Below are 23,712 nucleotides of genomic sequence, written 5' to 3' on the forward strand. Positions count from 1 at the left end.
CAATACGTTTTATTTATTTCTAAATTATCTGTGTACTACCAAAGGCTTAAAAACCACGCAATGTGTAATAACACATACAATAATCTCGGAAAATTAACGAAAACCTACATTAAGCATCATTTTTCGAGCGATTAGCAAATAGAATGATAAAAACAATTGTCAGTTCAATATCAAGATTAAAACACATCAGATGTTGTGTAAAAACAAAATAATGCCAAACCTATCACAAAAGATAAAATTTTGCAATAAAAAAAAATATTGTCAAATTTTACCGTATTTTTTATTTTATTTTTTCAAATGTAAGAGTTACCTCCCCTTATCACACAAAACCTGTTTTAATTAGATTTCAGTTCAGAAAAACTGTTCGATCTACATGAAAATATTTCATTCATTTGTAAATTATCTTTGCACCAGAAGAAACTTAAAATCAACTCAAGAAGTAATAAAACATTAAATGAACAATGAAAATAAAACTAATAAAAAGGTAAGAACGCATATTAATTCCATGGCTGAATTCGTTACATAATTGCAATTGTTCGCGGTTAGAGGCAAACTGACAAAAAATTACAAGAACAACGACGTAAAACGTTTGAATGAAATTATTCAAGATGTTTTTAAGCAATATTACACAGTAATTAATGTTAGAAAATCTAACCCTGACCATGTGCAATTATGTAAAGAATTGAATTCGTTACATAATTGCATATATTCAGGGTTAGATTTTTTAACATTAGTAACTGTTTATTTTTATGTTAAAACACGACAGATTACTTTTGTTTAATGTTTTATTTTGTTTTCTCTGCAATATTGAGACGATTTCACTCTAACCGCGGTAAAATGCAACTATGTAACGAATTCAAAACTTTCGTTACATAATTGCAAATCAACAGGGTTAGGATTAAATACGTGATATATAAAGTCTCTTTCGAAAAATATTCACCAATACCCTTAAAAGATATGTAAAACACTAATTCAATGCTCATTTTAGAATTATTTGACCTAACCGCGAACGGTCGCAATTTTGTAACGAATGGAACTTTTATCTTATTTTTCCTACATGAATTTGTACATAGTTTAGCACCGATATCGTGTTTATCGGTTTTTGTTCAATTCATGATAGAAAGTTATGTTTAAGGTTTGCAAGTATTTTCCTCCAGAAAAACCCACTCGTTTCACTCTAACTGCCGTGTTCCAAAAAATAAGACAAACATTAAATTCGTTACATAATTGCATATCATGGCGGTTTGGTAAAATACTGGGAAAATACACATTAAATCGCTATAATATTAAAGTTTAAATTAAGTCATTGCTTTATTCCACATACACGTGTCTATAACACAAAATTTTAGCCTAACCCTATTGACTTGCAATTATGTAACGGAAGTTTTGAATTCGTTACATAATTGCATCTGACCGCGGTTAGAGTGAAAAAGGTTAGATATTGCAATGAAAACAACATAAAACAATACGTAAAACCTATCTGTCGTGTCTTAACGTGAAAATAAACAGTTATGTATATTCAAAAATCTAACCCTGAACATATGCAATTATGTAACGAATTCAATTCGTTACATAATTGCATATGCTCAGTGTAATGGTTTTACTTTTTTATTTGTTTTATTCTCATTATTCGTTTAATGTTGTATTACTTCTTGAGTTGATTTTAAGTTAATTCTGGTGAAAAGATAATTTACAAATGCATGAAATAATTTTCATGTAGATCGAACAGTTTTTTCTTAACTGAAACCTAATTAAAACAGGTTTTGTGTGATTAGAGGAGGTAACTCTTACATTTGAAAAAAAATAGTTAAATGAGCAATGAGAATAAAACTAATAAAAAGGTAAGAACGCATATTAATTTCATGGCTGAATTCTTTTCATATTGCAATTGTTCGCGGTTAGAGGCAAACTGACCAAAAATTACAAGAACAACGACGTAAAACGTTTGAATGAAATTATTCAAGATGTTTTTAAGCAATATTACACAGTAAATAAAAATGTTTTTCTATACGAAATACTGTATATTTATACTTAAAATTAATTGTTTTGATCTAACCCTGAACATGTGCAATAATGTAACGAATTCGAATTCGTTACATAATTGCACATGGTCAGGGTTAGATTTTTCAACATTAATAGCTGTTTATTTTTATGTTAAAACACGACAGATAACTTGTATTTAATGCTTTATTTTGTTTCCCCTGTGATATTAAGACGATTTCACTCTAACCGCGTCAAATGCACTGCGGGTTAGAGTCAAATCGTCTTAATGTTGCAAAATAACGACAGCAAACATTAAGTAAAATTAATATATCGTGTTTTAAAGAAAATAAACACAGTTATTAATGTTAAAAAGTCTAACCGTGAACATATGCAATTATGTAACGAATTCGAATTCGTTACATAATTGCATATGCTCAGGGTAAAGGTTTTACTTATTTGTTTGTTTTATTCTCATTATTCATTTAATGTTTTATTACTTCTTGAGTTGATTTTAAGTTTCTTCTGGTGAAAAGATAATTTACAAATGCATGAAATAATTTTCATGTAGATCCAACAGTTTGTTCTTAACCGAAATTTAATTAAAACAGGTTTTGTGTGATAAGGGGAGACAACTCTTACATTTGAAAAAAATAGTTAAAAAATACGATTAAATTTGACAATTTTTTATTATTGTAAAATTTCGTTTGTTTGTCTTTTTTGCATCATTTTCATTTTGCACATCATCTGACTTTATTGCATGTATTATTATATGTTGCGTGGATTTTATACCTTAAGTAATACAGAGATAATTTTATCGTATTTTTTAATATTTTTTTTTTCAAATGTAAGAGTTACCTCCCCTTATCACACAAAACATGTTTTAATTAGATTTCAGTTAATCTATTCGATGTGGTCGGCACAAAGAAAGTGAGACAAGTCAGGGTCCCAACCCTGACAGGGCCATAACGCTTTGGAGATGGGACAATAAAACAAGGAAAGTGAGACAAGAATAGCTAGCGTCGAGTCAATGAGTCCGTAAACGTATAGACAAAGACAATAAGGCCACACGATCAGAAAATTCAAAAGAGGACAACTTGAGATAGAACAGTATTCATGTATCAGGGTGTCCTCAGTGTAAATCTTTATATCGATACTGTTTATTTAGTCGTTTGATATCATAAAACTGTCATGAAAATATCCGCTCTGATATTCAATATAAAATTTTGTATATAATAAGCTATATAATAGGGTTTCAGACAAGGTTGTTACTCATTTCCCCTTTTCTTTCAATTTACAACCACATTCAGGCGGCGATATGAGAACGTTCCACCACATGGAATTAGCTGATTTTTGGTACACATATGAAACAAGTAAAGCTCTATCCGATTTTGTGATGGAAATTTGCATCCAAAACTATATAACGGGAGAAAATTGCAATTTTATGGCATTTTTCTTCATAATTGTGTCTCTGCAAGTGCATTTTCATCCGAGAAAATTTTTGTTTTATGTTTTATGAATAAACACGATGTTTTGGAAATATTTATCAAAAGAAATTTATACTATGTTGCGAATTACAATTTCGAGATAACCTTCTTTTATTTACGACCTTATGTCTTTGATGCTCAAAATGACAACTTTATAAAAATACATTTTCACTGACATTATGAAATCTGGGTGTCGGAAAGGTGTAAAATTATTCTTCGGAAAAGAAAAAAACTGTAGTTGAGCTATACAGTACGTTAATCCACCCCTTTGCGCGTTTCAAAGTGGAACCTATCTTATACCTCTGATTGAGAGATGCAAATGGGTCTTGCAGTACAAATGCCATAGGTTATCCCAGAGATAATTCCCACACCGTGATATTTATTGTAGCCTACCATAGTTTGGTCGAAGTTGTAACGTACAACCCCAGGTAGATTTCAGTTATGCTCTGGAAGGGATTGGGATTCTCGGCTACACGGCCGCGAAGTTGAACATAAACACACACAATTTAAAGAATATATATAAGTATACTAATGTGGGCATGGATAAAACCGCTGTCCTCTAGCCTTACTGTCGTAAAGACAAAGACACTGTATATGTAGTTAACACTACTTACAAGATAGCCACCAGATTAGACCTTGCAGGCGAGCCCTTATACAGAAGCTTTTAATAAAGTATCTAAATGCTTTTTTTTTACCTTTTCTACTTGTAGAATATTCCACTTGACACTTTGTTAATTTTCATAAAACCAGACCCAAACGCTGGTACTAACCTACCTATATTTGTAATCCCTTGTTAAGAACTCAAGGTCAGATTATTTAAATAATCATTAATTTATTCAGTTAGCAACACATAGCTTGCAACACACAGACAAAGATAATGTCATATCCATTTAAAGTAATTGTTTAAAAATTCTCGTAATATTTGTTTTCTATGATATGTATCTATCAGAAATTTGGAATCAATATGATGGCGTAGCTGCTCCCCTATGCCAATCTAAAGACCTGGAAGCAGAGATCGAGGTATACTGGCCTGCATGGTGGCTTCTTTTATTGATGACTTTTTAGACTACTATCCATTCTACTGAAGATATAATTCAGCAGCGTAAAAGTCTGACTGAAACCTATTTCTTGTTGACTTCAAGGTCTGATTCCTCCTATGTTGACGGGTAGTCTCTATTGAATTTTAGTCGGTTCTAAACAGTTTCGCTGCCGTGTCACAAATTACTGATTATTGTTCCTATATTTTTATGTTGAATTGTCATTTCATGTTATCTTTTGAAAAGTGTTCCTAGAAATACCAAGTCAACCCAAATTGGTAGCAAACTTATGTACTCATCAGCATTGAACCAGTCCGTTGCTTCTATTTATAGTATTGGGCTAATACTTTTCACCTTAAATGTAAAGTTTAATGTATTTAAGAAACATTAATGAATCATATGCTTTAACAGATAAAATCAAAAATAATAATCATAATGTAAATATAACGCCATTCGAGGTGCCCCATCTACATGTACGTAAACTGAACAACGTTTTAGAAGCAATTTTACTTTGATTTAGAAATCAAACTATTCTGTTTGTTGTCAGTAAATTGCGGTCTGTAGAGATCACACACCTGTCAGTCTAAGTCATTACGTTTATTGGAGTTCACACAAACAATCAACCTTTATTAACATCGATTTCCGTGAACATAAACCTCTCCCCTAGGATCCACCAGTAATGGCACCTGTCGATGAGAATTGTAAATGACGTCAATAAGTGTAGGAGTACTTCCGTATCCTTCTCTCGCACAGCCTCTAGACCGGTGTAAAGTGGAAACGAGGCCGTAGGGTCAATTTATTTGACACTATATACGAACCTAGTTCTATCAATGTTTATTTATAAAATCGAGCGGACAACTAAAACATAAATCTTACATAGCATAGTATTTTTTTCTAATCACGAGACTATTTTAATTAAATATTCATTTTATGTCAAAATGTCTTCAAAAGTTTACGTTATTAAGTAGTACTTTTAATCATCGAGTTTTATCTGTAGCTTGGTATCCTTGTTTTTGTTATTGTTTTTGTTAATTGAATTAAACTCAAATAGATACAAAGTCATGTGCTTCGTAAATATCATTGAAAGCGTTACAGTTTGGTAGCACAGTGGTTACACAGTTGCCATTCTCGTAGGCAGCCAGGATTCGATTCCTTGACCGACCGTGGAAATGTATGGCACCTGCCCGACAAAGTGGCTTTTCTGTTGGTACTTCTGTTTCCTCTCACATTAAAACCTTTTATGCTGTCATCAAGGCCAACAAAAGGGATTCATAATAGTTGGTAAAGTTGGTTTTTGCAGTCGTTATAAATAAAAAAAAAAAGCCCCCGTTTACCCCAAAAGAGCGCCACCAAATATCATTTTACAATAAATTAGTGTCCCTGTCAACTCTGATGACGACAACAACGGGGCAAATTCATCACAGAGATTAAAAATAATCTCCATTTAACACCTATATTAAAGGCGCATACACGCCCAGTCCTTTAAAGACGACGCTAGATTGGAGTGTTAATGATCGCCTCAGAGACAGAATGTGTGTATACAAAATGTTGTACGAGTTCGACAGGTAATTCAAATAATTCACAATGCACCACAGTGCATTCTTTAAAGATTCATACGAGCTTTCATGTTCGGCTTTTTCTGAAGAGTAAAGCCTTAGATGCTGCACGGAATTCGGCACTGCTGAAGTTATAAAGGAATGGGTTGATAGTAGAGTTCATGTAAGATAACCAAAATGTAATATTATAAACAAGTGGCGGTACAGCTTCCGGCAAAGCACATCTGACGTCAAACACTAAATGAAACGGAAGCCAACATATCACATAACCAACTAAGATATACGTTAAAGTCTTAAACACTTTCCTTTCGTTTCGTTCATATTTTCTGTCCTCTTTTTGCTTCCGTTTCTTGGAATGACCTCTATCTCTCGTTTGTGGCCTCTCTTGGTAAGCTTTACATGACCCGTCGCTTGTATCTAGGTCCGTGTCTAGTGCTCCAGAAGCTGCCGTTGTTATTGTAACATTAGAAACAAACATCTTTTTGTCATTCACTTTCAGTAACGTTTTATATGAATCAGGTCGTAGGTACGGGTCGCTTCTCCAGGGAAACGTCGGATTTGTTGTCACTTCCGGTCCTATCTTATTATCACCTACTTCTTCCACTGAAGATGATTTAATACCTTTCCCGGCAGGTGGTTCCGATATATTAATATCTGTGTCTGATTTGGCGTAAATTTTTACCAGATTCGTTGTTTTCTTGACAATTTCTTGCTTAGAATGTTGATATACATTTCCCACTCTTTTCCGGTTTAGGACAACAAGAAAAACTCGTATATAACACAGCATCATGACAACAAATGATCCGTGATGGCCGATTGTTGCTATGACGATAACAAACTCTTTGTTTTTGGAAGGATCCCAAACACATTGGTATGGCACGGAGTTGTTCATCCTGTCAAGGATACATGGGGGGAGCCATAGTACCACCATCACGACCCTGAAAAACAAATCGACACTCAATATTATGTTACCATTTAGCTTCTATTGTGGGTTGTAGGGTATAAATATTCAAATATTCATCGAACACTATGAATATGTATAAGGTCAAGAAGCTCTCAAAAAGATTTAAAGAATATTATCATAAAACAGCATCTGTGAAATGTTAATTCTAATTGAGGACTCGTAATTTAGGAGGACAAATAAACCAGGATTAATCGTTGTGAAACCATTCGTTGGTAATCCACGTTCCCTACGTTCACCGACAGGTTGATCGTAGTGAAACCATTCGTCGGTAACCCACGTTCCCTACGTTCACCGACAGGTTTATCGTAGTGAAACCATTCGTCGGTAACTCAGGTTCCCTACGTTCACCGACAGGTTGATCGTAGTGAAACCATTCGTTGGTAACTCACGTTCCCTACGTTCATCGACAGGTTGATCGTAGTGAAACCATTCGTTGGTAACTCACGTTCCCTACGTTCATCGACAGGTTGATCGTAGTGAAACCGTTCGTCGGTAACTCACGTTCCCTACGTTCACCGACAGGTTGATCGTAGTGAAACCGTTCGTCGGTAACTCACGTTCCCTACGTTCACCGACAGGTTGATCGTAGTGAAACCATTCGTCGGTAACTCACGTTCCCTACGTTCACCGACAGGTTGATCGTAATGAAACCATTCGTCGGTAAGCCACGTTCCCTACGTTCACCGACAGATTGATCGTAGTGAAACCATTCGTCGGTAACCCACATTCCCTACGTTCACCGACAGGTTGATCGTAGTGAAACCATTCGTCGTTAACTCACGTTCCCTACGTTCACCGACAGGTTGATCGTAGTGAAACCATTCGTCGGTAACTCACGTTCCCTACGTTCACCGACAGGTTGATCATAGTGAAACCATTCGTCGGTAACTCACGTTCCTCATGTTCATCGACAGGTTGATCGTAGTGAAACCATTCGTCGGTAACCCACGTTCCCTACGTTCACCGACAGGTTGATCGTAGTGAAACCATTCGTCGGTAACCCACGTTCCCTACGTTCACTGACAGGTTGATCGTAGTGAAACCATTCGTCGGTAACCCACGTTCCCTGCGTTCACCGACAGGTTGATCGTAGTGAAACCATTCGTCGGTAACCCACGTTCCCTACGTTCACCGACAGGTTGATCGTAGTGAAACCATTCGTCGGTAACTCACGTTCCCTACGTTCACCGACAGGTTGATCGTAGTGAAACCATTCGTCGGTAACTCACGTTCTCTACGTTCACCGACAGGTTGATCGTAGTGAAACCATTCGTTGGTAACCCACGTTCCCTACGTTCACTGACAGGTTGATCGTAGTGAAACCATTCGTCGGTAACTCACGTTCTCTACGTTCACCGACAGGTTGATCGTAGTGAAACCATTCGTCGGTAACCCACGTTCCCTACGTTCATCGACAGAGACCCTGGGGTGATTGGTATATTTTTCGTCGTTTTCCGAAAAATATTTCGTCGGAAATTTAGAAAAATCACGCTTTCCAGGGTGTTTTAATTTTATATATACAGTAACAGCGAACTCGACTGAACACTTTTCGATAGTGAAAAAAACTTTCCGAAATACATAAATTCTAAAGACCTTCAAAAATTAGACATCGATAAATTGATCATTGATAGCATATATATTGCATGCTTTTTTGTGGCAAACAGTTCCGAAGTTTAATATGTATGGTAGGGTTTGATTATATACTTTTTTAAGAGCCGGAGCGAGATTCTTTTTATCACCTCGTCCAAAGACTATAGTCGGTGAACACCATGATATCAAACCTAATCTATATCTAATGTAAAGGGGGATACCCGAGTCTTGCTGTGGGGAATGTGTAGGCCTATATCAAACTTGATTGTAACGTGCTGTTGATGTTAAATTGATAGTGGTCGGATCTCCGTGTGTTTGATGTGACTTTATTTAGAATAGTAATCAATCCAATACGTTTCTGGTTCATAATAATGAAGAGTTGACAACCATGTTCAGTCGTCGCCATATATTGAGTATATGTCGTTCACTGAAAGGGCAGTAAGTAAATCTTCTTTAAAACACCAATATCTTATATTAGTAATCATTTCAAAATAACCATTTCAAAATTAGAAAGTACCGAAGCCAAGTACATAAATGTAATTTGCAAAAAAATCCTTATTGTTGAGTTAGGGAATTAACTATGGAAATCACACCACTTAGCTTAAATGTTGGCATGTTGTATACATTAATGTAGCATTGTAGTATTACTGTTTAATACGTATCAGGTCCCTTAGGTTACAGAAGTAGTGATATGGACAAGAGAGTGGGCAATGTAACACACATTTACCTAATGACAATGTACCCGGCATAATGCCTAGTTTAAGAATTTGACAATTGATCGACAAATGGCTGCCCTTTTCACTAAAAAGACGACCTCATATTCAACTACGATCAGTTTTCCTGTGTTCATTTTCCGATGATGATCGGCCCCAGAATTCTTATATATTGTGTACTATCCCGTTTAGTGTACTGTATAGCTTATACACGGTCAGTGATTTATAATAGTGTACTACACAGCTAATATAAAGTATAACGATTTCCCATTGTGTACTGTATAGCTAATATACAGTATGACGATTTCCCATAGTGTACTACATAACTAATATAAAGTATGACGATCTCCCATAGTGTACTGTATAGCTAATATAAAGTATGACGATTTCCCATAGTGTACTGTATAGCTAATATAAAGTATGACGATTTTCCATAGTGTATTGTATAGCTAATATACATTATTACGATTTCCCATAGTGTACTGTATAGCTAATATAAGGTATGACAATCTCCGATAGTGTACTGTATAGCTAATATAAAGTATGACGATTTTACATAGTGTACTGTATAGCTAATATACAGTATGACGATTTTCCATAGTGTATTGTATAGCTAATATACATTATTACGATTTCCCATAGTGTATTGTATAGCTAATATAACGTATGACGATCTCCCATAGTATATTACATAACTAATATAAAGTATGACGATCTCCCACAGTGTACTGTATAGCTAATATAAAGTATGACGATCTCCCACAGTGTACTGTATATCTAATATAAAGTATGACGATCTCCCATAGTGTACTGTATATCTAATATATAAAGTATGACGATCTCCCATAGTGTACTGTATAGCTAATATAAAGTATGACGATCTCCCATAGTGTATTGTATAGTTAATATAAAGTATGACGATCTCCCACAGTGTATTGTATAGTTAATATAAAGTATGACGATCTCCCATAGTGTATTGTATAGTTAATATAAAGTATGACGATCTCCCATAGTGTACTGTATAGTTAATATAAAGTATGACGATCTCCCACATATACTTTGTATATCTAATATATAAAGTATGACGATCTCCGATAGTGTACTGTATAGCTAATATAAAGTATGATGATCTCCAATAGTGTAGTGTATAGTTAATATAAAGTATGATGATCTCCAATAGTGTACTGTATAGATAATATAAAGTATGACGATCTCCAATAGTGTACTGTATAGCTAATATAAAGTATGACGATCTCCCATAGTGTACTTCATAACTGATATAAAGTATGACGATCTCCAATAGTGTAGTGTATAGCTAATATATAAGGTATGACAATCTCCCATAGTGTACTACATAACTAATATAAAGTATGACGATCTCCAATAGTGAACTACATAACTAATATAAAGTTTGACGATCTCCCATAGTGTACTTCATAACTAATATAAAGTATGACGATCTCCCGTAGTGTACTACATAACTAATATAAAGTTTGACGATCTCCCATAGTGTACTTCATAACTAATATACAGTATGACGATTTCCCATAGTGTACTGTATAGCTAATATAAAGTATGACGATCTCCCATAGTGTACTTCATAACTAATATAAAGTATGACGATCTCCCATAGTGTACTGTATAGTTAATATAAGGTATGACAATCTCCCATAGTGTACTACATAACTAATATACAGTATGACGATTTCCCATAGTGTACTGTATAGCTAATATATAAAGTATGACGATCTCCCATAGTGTACTTCATAACTGATATAAAGTATGACGATCTCCAATAGTGTAGTGTATAGCTAATATATAAGGTATGACAATCTCCCATAGTGTACTACATAACTAATATAAAGTATGACGATCTCCCATAGTGAACTACATAACTAATATAAAGTATGACGATCTCCCATAGTGTAGTGTATAGCTAATATATAAAGTATGACGATCTCAAATAGTGTACTGTATAGCTAATAAACAGTATGGCGATCTCCGATAGTATATTACATAACTAATATATAGTATGACGATCTCCCATAGTATACTGCATAGATAATATAAAGTATGACGATCTCCAACAGTGTACTGTATAGATAATATAAAGTATGACGATCTCCAATAGTGTAGTGTATAGCTAATATAAAGTATGACGATCTCCCATAGTGTACTTCATAACTTATAAAAAGTATAACCATCTCCCATAGTGTACTGTATAGCTAATATAAAATATGACGATCTCCCATAGTTTACTTCATAACTTATATAAAGTATGAAGATACAAAGTATGACGATCTCCCATAGAGAACTACATAACTAATATAAAGTATGACGATCTCCCATAGTGTAGTGTATAGTTAATATAAAGTATGACGATCTCCCTTAGAGAACTACATAACTAATATAGAGTTTGACGATCTCCCATAGTGTACTACATAACTAATATAAAGTATGACGATCTCCCATAGTTTACTACATAACTAATATGAAGTATGACGATCTCCCATAGTGTACTGTATAGTTAATATAAAGTTTGACGATCTCCCATTGTGTACTTCATAACTGATATAAAGTATGACGATCTCCCATAGTGTACTGTATAGTAAATATAAAGTATGACGATCTCCCACAATGTACTACATAACTAATATAAAGTATGACGATCTCCCACAGTGTACTGTATAGCTAATATAAAGTATGACGATCTCCCACAGTGTACTGTATAACTAATATAAAGTATGACGATCTCCCATAGTATATTACATAACTAATATAAAGTTTGACGATTTCCCATTGTGTACTACATAACTAATATAAAGTATGACGATCTCCCATAGTGTACTACATAACTAATATAAAGTTTGACGATCTCCCATAGTGTACTTCATAACTTATATAAAGTTTGACGATCTCCCATTGTGTACTATATAACTAATATCAAGTTTGACGATCTCCCATAGTGTACTTCATAACTGATATAAAGTATGACGATCTCCCATAGTGTACTACATAACTAATATAAAGTATGACGATCTCCCATAGTGTACTTCATAACTGATATAAAGTATGACGATCTCCAATAGTGTAGTGTATAGCTAATATATAAGGTATGACAATCTCCCATAGTGTACTACATAACTAATATAAAGTAAGACGATCTCCCATAGTGAACTACATAACTAATATAAAGTATGACGATCTCCCATAGTGTAGTGTATAGCTAATATATAAAGTATGACGATCTCAAATAGTGTACTGTATAGCTAATATATAGTATGACGATCTCCCATAGTATACTGTATAGATAATATAAAGTATGACGATCTCCAAAAGTGAACTGTATAGATAATATAAAGTATGACGATCTCCCATAGTGTACTTCATAACTTATATAAAGTATGACCATCTCCGATAGTGTACTCTATAGCTAATATAAAGTATGACGATCTCCCACAGTGTACTGTATATCTAATATATAAAGTATGACGATCTCCGATAGTGTACTGTATAGCTAATATAAAATATGACGATCTCCCATAGGGTACTACATAACTAATATAAAGTATGACGATCTCCAATAGTGTACTGTATAGATAATATAAAGTATGACGATTTTCCATAGTGTACTGTATAGCTAATATACAGTATGACGATTTCCCATAGTGTACTGTATAGCTAATATAAAGTATGACGATCTCCCATAGTGTACTTTATTGCTAATATAAAGTATGACGATCTCCCATAGTGTACTGTATAGCTAATATAAAGTTTGACGATCTCCAATAGTGTATTACATAGCTAATATAAAGTATGACGATCTCCCATTGTGTACTACATAACTAATATAAAGTATGACGATCTCCCATAGTGTACTACATAACTAATATAAAGTTTGACGATCTCCCATAGTGTACTTCATAACTAATATACAGTATGACGATTTCCTATAGTGTACTGTATAGCTAATATAAAGTATGACGATCTCCCATAGTGTACTTCATAACTAATATAAAGTATGACTATCTCCCATAGTGTACTGTATAGTTAATATAAGGTATGACAATCTCCCATAGTGTACTACATAACTAATATACAGTATGACGATTTCCCATAGTGTACTGTATAGCTAATATATAAAGTATGACGATCTCCCATAGTGTACTTCATAACTGATATAAAGTATGACGATCTCCAATAGTGTAGTGTATAGCTAATATATAAGGTATGACAATCTCCCATAGTGTACTACATAACTAATATAAAGTATGACGATCTCCCATAGTGAACTACATAACTAATATAAAGTATGACGATCTCCCATAGTGTAGTGTATAGCTAATATATAAAGTATGACGATCTCCAATAGTGTACTGTATAGATAATATAAAGTATGACGATCTCCCATAGTGTACTTCATAACTTATATAAAGTATGACCATCTCCCATAGTGTACTGTATAGCTAATATATAAAGTATGACGATCTCCGATAGTGTACTGTATAGCTAATATAAAGTATGACGATCTCCCATAGTGTACTGTATAGCTAATATAAAGTATGACGATCTCCCATAATGTAGTGTATAGTTAATATAAAGTATGACGATCTCCCATAGTGTACTGTATAGCTAATAATATAGTATGACGATCTCCCATAATGTAGTGTATAGTTAATATAAAGTATGACGATCTCCCATAGTGTACTTCATAACTGATATAAAGTATGAAGATACAAAGTATGACGATCTCCCATAGAGTACTACATAACTAATATAAAGTATGACGATGTCACATAGAGTACTACATAACTAATATACAGTATGACGATCTCCCATAGTGTACTTCATAACTAATATACAGTATGACGATCTCCCATAGTGTACTGTATAGTTAATATAAGGTATGACAATCTCCCATAGTGTACTGTATAGTTAATATAAAGTATGACGATCTCCCATAGTGAACTGTATAGATAATATATAAAGTATGACGATCTCCCATAGTGTACTTCATAACTGATATAAAGTATGACGATCTCCAATAGTGTAGTGTATAGCTAATATATAAGGTATGACAATCTCCCATAGTGTACTACATAACTAATATAAAGTATGACGATCTCCCATAGTGAACTACATAACTAATATAAAGTATGACGATCTCCCATAGTCTAGTGTATAGCTAATATATAAAGTATGACGATCTCCAATAGTGTACTGTATAGATAATATAAAGTATGACGATCTCCAATAGTGTACTGTATAGCTAATATATAAAGTATGACGATCTCCCATAGTGTACTTCATAACTGATATAAAGTATGACGATCTCCAATAGTGTAGTGTATAGCTAATATATAAGGTATGACAATCTCCCATAGTGTACTACATAACTAATATAAAGTATGACGATCTCCCATAGTGAACTAAATAACTAATATAATGTATGACGATCTCCCATAGTGTAGTGTATAGCTAATTTATAAAGTATGACGATCTCCAATAGTGTACTGTATAGATAATATAAAGTATGACGATCTCCAATAGTGTTGTGTATAGCTAATATAAAGTATGACGATCTCCCATAGTGTACTTCATAACTAATATAAAGTATGACGATCTCCCATAGTGTACTGTATATATAATATAAGGTATGACAATCTCCCATAGTGTACTACATAACTAATATACAGTATGACGATTTCCCATAGTGTACTGTATAGCTAATATATAAAGTATGACGATCTCCCATAGTGTACTTCATAACTGATATAAAGTATGACGATCTCCAATAGTGTAGTGTATAGCTAATATATAAGGTATGACAATCTCCCATAGTGTACTACATAACTAATATAAAGTATGACGATCTCCCATAGTGAACTAAATAACTAATATAAAGTATGACGATCTCCCATAGTGTAGTGTATAGCTAATATATAAAGTATGACGATCTCCAATAGTGTACTGTATAGATAAATAAGCAAAACCACCCATATGTGTTGATCTGTCGAGTCGGATCGCCCGAGTTTCTTGCGCGGAGGAAAATATCACGAGTGTGCGGAGCACACGAGTGATATCTTTCCTCCGCGCAAGAAACGAGGGCGATCCGACTCGACAGATCAACACATATGGGTGGTTTTGCTTTTATCACATACCTTTATTAATTACAACTTTCCTTAATTATGAAATCCATTTGCGGTTTCAAGTGGCGTCACATCACTATGTATTATTTTCGTTTTCAATGAAGAAAAAAAATCGTCATCTCGTCATCATAAGTTCGTCAACTGATTAAAAGTGTAGGCCTAGTTGACAGATCTAGCCAGTTTACACTTTATCAATATTTTTGTACTGATTAACTCCATTCTGTTTTCAAACTGATAATGTAAAGGAAAATCACAGCACTAATTGATGCGAAATCATTTATTTTCAATCAGATATATGTTAATAAATTCTCCCAACTGTCAGTGAAAGTGTTCGGCATTTAATTATGATTTAAAATACAACATCGTTTACTTCAAGCAGCAAACTTTACAAATACTGTTTAATTTAATTTGATTTAGCATTAGTTAAGCATGGATATAGTAAAAAAATCAAATTAAACCTATATATCGATGGCATCAAACACATTCTCCATACCTAGACATATAGCTGATGGGCTGTCGTTGAGCGACTACGTCACAGCGCGTGCAATTCATTCAAAAAAACAAGTGACATGTCACACCGAGTCATCGTCATCGTCAGTGATTCGTAGGATTCTACGATATTTCCTAGGAGGAGATATAACTTGAGAGGAAGATTGGGAAGATATTTGAAATGAAATGTTAAATGTGCCGCCAGTAATATTCGCTCCAGAAAACATCCCGGTAGCAAGATTTTGACAGTCTCCAGATGACCGTGGGACCGTAGAATTTTGAACAGGTGCGATCTCTTTGGAACCTACTACGTCACGGCGAGACAGTGTTGATGATGTACACTTTGATGACAAAGATGTTTTGGGGACATTTTGTAAAAGTTCACACATTTCACGCTGCTGATCCATAGACGCAACTGCGTAATTGTTCACACTGTTTACATTTTTATGGCCACTCAACTGCATAATCGTCGTCGGTGCAACGCCAGAATGCAAAAGTTTTGTGCACAGAGTTTTTCGGAGAGATTGGTTGGTCTTTTTTCCAACAAGACCAGCATTATTAGCCATTGTTTTCATCATTACGGAAAGTTTATTTTTCCCAACTGGCTGATTTTTGAACCACTTTTTACCGTTCTCGTTGTGGTTAACAGCAAGATAGAAAGGGGATTCGCCAGTGTTCATTTCAACTGGTCTGTGTTTTGCGTAAAGTTTATAAGATTCGATTGGACACCTGGATAAATTCTGTGGATTTGCAAAAAGTTTTGGATTAAACGATCTTTGGTGAGTAGAATTTCCTCCACGGGTTTTAGTCGATCTTTCATTGAATTCCAAATATTCTTGGCCGTTTTCATCTGTTTTCAGTTCAAGATCTCCCCATTTTAATTGCCTGTTTTCGTCACACCCCCTGAACCCCAACAATTTCGTGTTATGGTACCAAATGGTATTAAGAAGAGACTTTGGATTGTCCAACCCTAACTGCCCACTTTCCCACAACGCGTTTTCCTCATTTTCACTGACCGGCTCGGCCCTATTTGGTTTGTTGCCTAACCCCCGTTGTTTAAGTTCTTTCCTTCGCGACTGCAACACCTGGCGGCTCGTGCTGAAAAACTCTGACGTCATGATGTTGTGTGCATAGTTTATTTCGCGTAAATGACGGTCAATTCCGCGATGGAAGCTTGTCAAAGTGTCGGGTTCATAATGGGATCCGTCATCCTTCTGGGCAAATAAAAGAAACCCTCCTATATAAGTGTCCATTTCAAATGGCAAAATATCGCACAATGGCCTTACGTCAGAGCGGGGTGGTTGTGCTATCCAGTCAACAAATTTCCTGATACAACCTTCAGTTTTCCGAACAGTGTTGGGGTTTCTCTTACTCATTATATAATCCCTTAAATCTGAGATTCCAGACGTGAATGTTCTCTCGGAAGATATTCCAGTAGATTCCGAAGTTTGTTGTATTGGGATTGTTGTTTCGGGGACAGGCATTGGTGGGGGTACGGGTGGGGGGACAGGCATAAACTGGGAAGCAGACACGGGTACATCGAGGAGGGTTTCATTAGTTTGTAAAGGCTGTTTTGAGAGCATGGTATCATTTTCTTCATTATTTACAAACCCATCCATGTCATCTTCTTCATCAAATACCAGATCATGTAGGATTTCGAAATTCACATCGGAAAGTTCCATGCTGGAAAGAACTGTCAAACTTGTCAAATCAGACGGTAGCAGACGACGGAACAGAGGAAAATTTTATTTCTTTTTAATAAAGTTGACATATTCAAAAATATCCCAGTAGTAATTATTTATTTATTTGCATGTGTTTTAAAAAAAATATTTTAATATTTTTTAAATCAATGTTGAACATCCAGCCATAGTTTATTTCATCCAATGAACTGTCTATTTTTAGTTTCCATCGAGAAGATGGAAAAAGGGAATTCCCCTAAAAAGTAGTTCCGGCTAGTATGGTGATACAACTTTTTTGTATCACACATGTGTGATACACGCCACCAGAAAACGCGCCTCGAAAATTGTTGTATTACTATTGTAAGATTGCATAGGTATGTGATAATATAAAGTATGACGATCTCCAATAGTGTTGTGTATAGCTAATATAAAGTATGACGATCTCCCATAGTGTACTTCATAACTTATATAAAGTATGACGATCTCCCATAGTGTACTGTATAGCTAATATAAAATATGACGATCTCCCATAGTGTGTACTTCATAACTTATATAAAGTATGACGATCTCCAATAGTGTACTGTATAGATAATATAAAGTATGACGATCTCCCATAGTGTACTTCATAACTTATATAAAGTATGACCATCTCCCATAGTGTACTGTATAGCTAATATAAAATATGACGATCTCCCATAGGGTACTTCATAACTTATATAAAGTATGAAGATACAAAGTATGACGATCTCCGATAGTGTACTGTATAGCTAATATACAGTATGACGATCTCCCATAGTGTAGTGTATAGTTAATATAAAGTATGACGATCTGTCGTAGTGTACTGTATAGCTAATATAAAGTATGACGATCTCCCATAGTGTACTGTATAGCTAATATACAGTATGACGATCTCCCATAGTGTACTGTATAGCTAATATAAAGTATGACGATCTCCCATAGTGTACTGTATAGCTAATATAAAGTATGACGATCTCCCATAGTGTACTTCATAACTGATATAAAGTATGACGATCTCCCATAATGTAGTGTATAGTTAATATAAAGTATGACGATCTCCCATAGTGTTGTGTATAGCTAATATAAAGTATGACGATCTCCCATAGTGTACTGTATAGCTAATATAAAGTATGACGATCTCCGATAGTGTACTGTATAGCTAATATAAAGTATGACGATCTCCCATAGTGAACTACATAACTAATATAAAGTATGACGATCTCCTATAGTGTACTGTATAGCTAATATAAAGTATGACGATCTCCGATAGTGTACTGTATAGCTAATATAAAGTATGACGATCTCCCATAGTGTACTGTATAGCTAATATAAAGTATGACGATCTCCCATAGTGTACTGTATAGTTAATATAAAGTATGACGATCTCCCATAGTGTACTGTATAGCTAATATAAAGTATGACGATCTCCCATAGTGTACTGTATAGTTAATATGAAGTATGACGATCTCCCATAATGTAGTGTATAGTTAATATAAAGTATGACGATCTCCCATAGTGTACTTCATAACTGATATAAAGTATGAAGATACAAAGTATGACGATCTCCCATAGAGAACTACATAACTAATATAAAGTATGACGATGTCACATAGAGTACTACATAACTAATATACAGTATGACGATCTCCCATAGTGTAGTGTATAGTTAATATAAAGTATGACGATCTGTCGTAGTGTACTGTATAGATAATATAAGGTATGACAATCTCCCATAGTGTACTGTATAGATAATCTTAAGTATGACGATCTCCCATAGTGTAGTGTATAGTTAATATAAAGTATAACGATCTGTCGTAGTGTACTGTATAGATAATATAAAGTATGACGATCTCCCATAGTGTATTACATAACTGATATAAAGTATGACGATCTCCCATAGTGTACTGTATAGCTAATATATAAGGTATGACAATCTCCCATAGTGTACTTCATAACTAATATAAAGTATGACCATCTCCCATAGTGTACTGTATAGCTAATATAAAATATGACGATCTCCCATCGTGTACTTCATAACTGATATAAAGGATGAAGATACAAAGTATGACGATCTCCCATAGAGAACTACATAACTAATATAAAGTATGACGATCGTTACGATACAACAGATATATATCTGGTATGTCGTATGCTCGTTTTAAATAGATACCATTGTTGTTAATATTGTAATTAGATCCGGATCTATTGAAAAGTAAGTGTATACTCATGTACAGTAAGCTCCAGAAAACGATTACAAACCAATATGTATATTACCATAAAATGAGGAACGGTTAGGTTTAGAGTTATGATTACGATTGCTTAAATACAACGTTACTTGATGGATCATCACGCTAAGAGGTATTGAATGCGTTGTATCTTTGCTCCTAGCTTAAACAAGTGTGATGCGACATCGTTAGTTACGGCTAATTACCAAAAACACTGACAACAACAAGTTCAGTTTCAAGAACAGACAATCTTTTCAGTAAAAATAGCAATATTATCTCATCATAAACGAGGCAATAATGGTTTTAAATAAGTTTTTTTTTACATTGACGCCAAACTTATTCTATTCTTTATTCTTGGCTACAACTTGATTGACTAACGATTCATCGATAAATGCCACATATATAGATGTATAATTATCGACCTAAACTAAATAAAAAATAGAACACTAGGTAAATTACGGCAGCCTTTCATGAAATAAACACCATAAAAATGTGAAGTGATATGTCTACATAATGAATGGTGTATTGTTAGGTCTTTCCGCAAGTCGCACCTGTGTCACACCTGTGTCACACCTGTCTTACACCTGCCCAGTAGTAGTGATATATTAATGATCTACTGACGGAACACTTTATTACCGATTATTTGTGTGCGGTATAATGGACCAGGTTGTTATTGATCTGGCCACTATGAGACCATATACCACACAGGTGTAAACCTGCTATAATATCGACGATTGACATTGTCGATCATTACTATCATTATTACCTAAACCTTCCCAAACTTTGTCAATGCCAACATGTTTAGTAGAAATTAAATATACACCAGTATGAACATGTATAGATGTACCGATATATAGTCACCAACAACCAAAACATCCGTAAAGATATGCATTTCAAATAATAAATAATACTAATTTATTATAACCAACAATTCGTAATGTGTACTGATTGAAATATCCATTGCAGCAAAGAATTCGTCATGTGTTCGGGTGGAAATATCTATTGGAGCAAAGCATTCGCGATTTGTACGGTATGAAATATATATTATAAAAAGAACCATTCGCGATGTGTACGGTATGAAATATATATTATAAAAAGAACCATTTGCGATGTGTACGGTATGAAAAATACATTGTAGCAAACCATTCGCCAATGGATTAGAAATAATAAGAACATCATATGACAAAATTAACAAGTCGTAGGAAGATCTTTAAACATTTCCTTTCCATGTTAACCAACGGCTATATCAGGACATTCTCTTCATCCGGAATTTATTTCACTGAGAAAGCATTCTGGCAAGATTAAGAGAAAATCCAATAAAAGAAAGTCTAGATAAAACTGTAGAATGTTTTGAGGTGGTATTATATTGGGTAATAGTGACCGCGTTAATCGATAGGCTGAATACACTAAATACATGGTTACCGAGTGACGCAGTAGTATATCACATGGTTACCGAGTGACGCAGTGGTATATATAATACATGGTTACTGAATGACGCAGTGGTATAATACATGGTTACCGAGGGACGCAGTGGTATAATACATGGTTACCGAGTGACGCAGTGGTATAATACATGGTTACCGAGTGACACAGTGGTATAATACATGGTTACCGAGTGACGCAGTGGTATAATACATGGTTACCGAGTGACGCAGCGGTATAATACCTGGTTACCAAGTGACACAGTTGTATAATACATGGTTCTCGAGTGACGCAGTGGTATGATACCTGGTTACCAAGTGACGCAGTGGTATAATACATGGTTACCGAGTGACGCAGTGGTATAATACATGGTTACCAAGTGACGAAGTGGTATAATACATGGTTACCGAGGGACGAAGTGGTATAATACATGGTTACCGAGTGACGCAGTGGTATAATACATGGTTACCGGGTGACGCAGTGGTATAATACATGGTTACCGAGTGACGCAGTGGTATAATACTTGGTTACCGAGTGACGCAGTGGTATAATACATGGTTACCGAGTGACGCAGTGGTATAATACATGGTTACCGAGGGACGAAGTGGTATAATACCTGGTTAACGAGCGACGCAGTGGTATAATGCATGGTTACCGAATGACGCAGTGGTATAATACCTGGTTACCGAGTGACGCAGTGGTATAATACATGGTTACCGAGTGACGCAGTGGTATAATACATGGTTACCGAATGACGCAGTGGTATAATGCATGGTTACCGAATGACGCAGTGGTATAACACCTGGTTACCGAGTGACGGAGTTGCAGGCATTATCACTGCGATTTATAAGGTTTTATTAAAAAATCTAACTTGAAAAAATTCGAAAAGTGACAAAAAAAATCTGTATGGGTTATACTGTACCAGTGTTAAACACCGCGGGACAAACAAAGTTGAAATTAGATGGGCGACACTTTGATTTGAACCGACAATAAAGTCATTTAGCAAAAAAAAGTAAGAAGTATTAGAGATGGGGTACCTCATAGGGGAGAATGTCCAAGGTACGGTCAATGTGAGTACTAATATATATATATATATAATATCGATGTGGCGCAACGGTATAAGCCGCGGGTATTTCTGGCTAGGCGACTGGTTTCCGTAGATCGAGGCCCGGTCAGGGCACAATTCATAAAGTTGTGTGCTTTCGTCTATTATGTTACTATGTTACATATATTTTTATTACACAGATATATTTTTAGTTGTCTCTATAACATCACTTTAGTTTTCAGTCGTGTCTTCCTCGATCTATGTCGCCATATAATATTATATGTTACAAAAAACGTTGAAATATTATGTTAATGAAGTATTTAGATGTTATTTTAAAACTTACCAGACAGCTATGATAAGCCGGACACACTTATTGGTGTTATGATGTACCCTGTAGTGGACTGTCCAAGTAACTGACCAAAACCTGTCTATTGAGATAATCAGTAGTGTAAAAACGGACGCAAACGTCATTCCATAATCGAAAAAAATCCACACTCCACACCAGAATTTTCCAAACGGCCAGTATCCTAGTATAATTTCTGTTGTATATGAAATCATAGCGGTCACCGCAACAAGCGTGTCTGTCACAGCTAGATTTATTACGTAGAAATTAAACACTGTTTGTAGGTTTTTGTTTTTAGCCACAGCTGTAAGTACCAATACATTCCCAAATATTGTAATAAGAATAATGATATACATAGATATTCCAATGACAATCCTTTCCCACGGTATAGCAAAGTCATCGTTAGCCATGGAGGTAACATTGTACGTGTCCAAAGAGGCTGCCATGTGTTTCCGTTGTGATTGACCACTTCGATGACCGGTCCGGCAACTACCAACAGACTGTATACACGTGTATCCCACAGTTGATTAAATACACAAATTGCTCGCGCGCTGTTAGTGCTTGTAACTCCCGCGGGTGTTTCGCATTACAGGCTCAGTAAGCTGATCTGTTCAAGAGATTTTCCGACTTGGCATATCAACAAAAGTTTTAAGTTACCTGTATGTTGAAATGGATGTTTCTATTTCTAGACGTGGTCTTAGGCATTATCGCTTTGCCGAAAGCGTACATCTTGAACTTTGACCCACGATGGTCAGCAACATAAATAAACCCTATCATCCTGTAGCAGAAATTATGGTATAGGATTATAATCATCAGATGTGTGAATTCACTCGAGAAAATGTTTACCTATTAGGCGCAATATCATCCCGGGCCGGTGATGACAGTGAAAGTAAGTACGCGATTCTTATCACAACGGTGGCAGATAACACAGATATAATAGCAAAACGAAAGCGATAAAACCGAGTCTCATCTTAAATTGCTTTAGGAGTAAAACGAGATTGAACACAAATCTGGT

At 35.0% G+C, this 23,712-nt stretch overlaps 1 protein-coding gene across 1 annotated transcript; it reads right to left on the minus strand.

Annotated features, from left to right (window-relative positions):
- Positions 1-5,322: 5,322 nt before the first annotated feature.
- On the minus strand, positions 5,323-23,193 carry LOC117331262 (muscarinic acetylcholine receptor M3-like). The gene is made up of 2 exons (XM_033889860.1): positions 22,698-23,193; positions 5,323-6,998 (listed from the first exon to the last, which is right to left on the minus strand). Exons 1-2 carry the CDS (start codon positions 23,141-23,143, stop codon positions 6,128-6,130), a joined length of 1,317 nt encoding a protein of 438 aa, XP_033745751.1. The 5' UTR covers positions 23,144-23,193; the 3' UTR covers positions 5,323-6,127.
- Between the last annotated feature and the right edge of the window lie 519 nt (positions 23,194-23,712).

The sequence above is a fragment of the Pecten maximus genome, chromosome 7, assembly GCF_902652985.1.
Source record: "Pecten maximus chromosome 7, xPecMax1.1, whole genome shotgun sequence".
Taxonomy (NCBI): domain Eukaryota; kingdom Metazoa; phylum Mollusca; class Bivalvia; order Pectinida; family Pectinidae; genus Pecten; species Pecten maximus.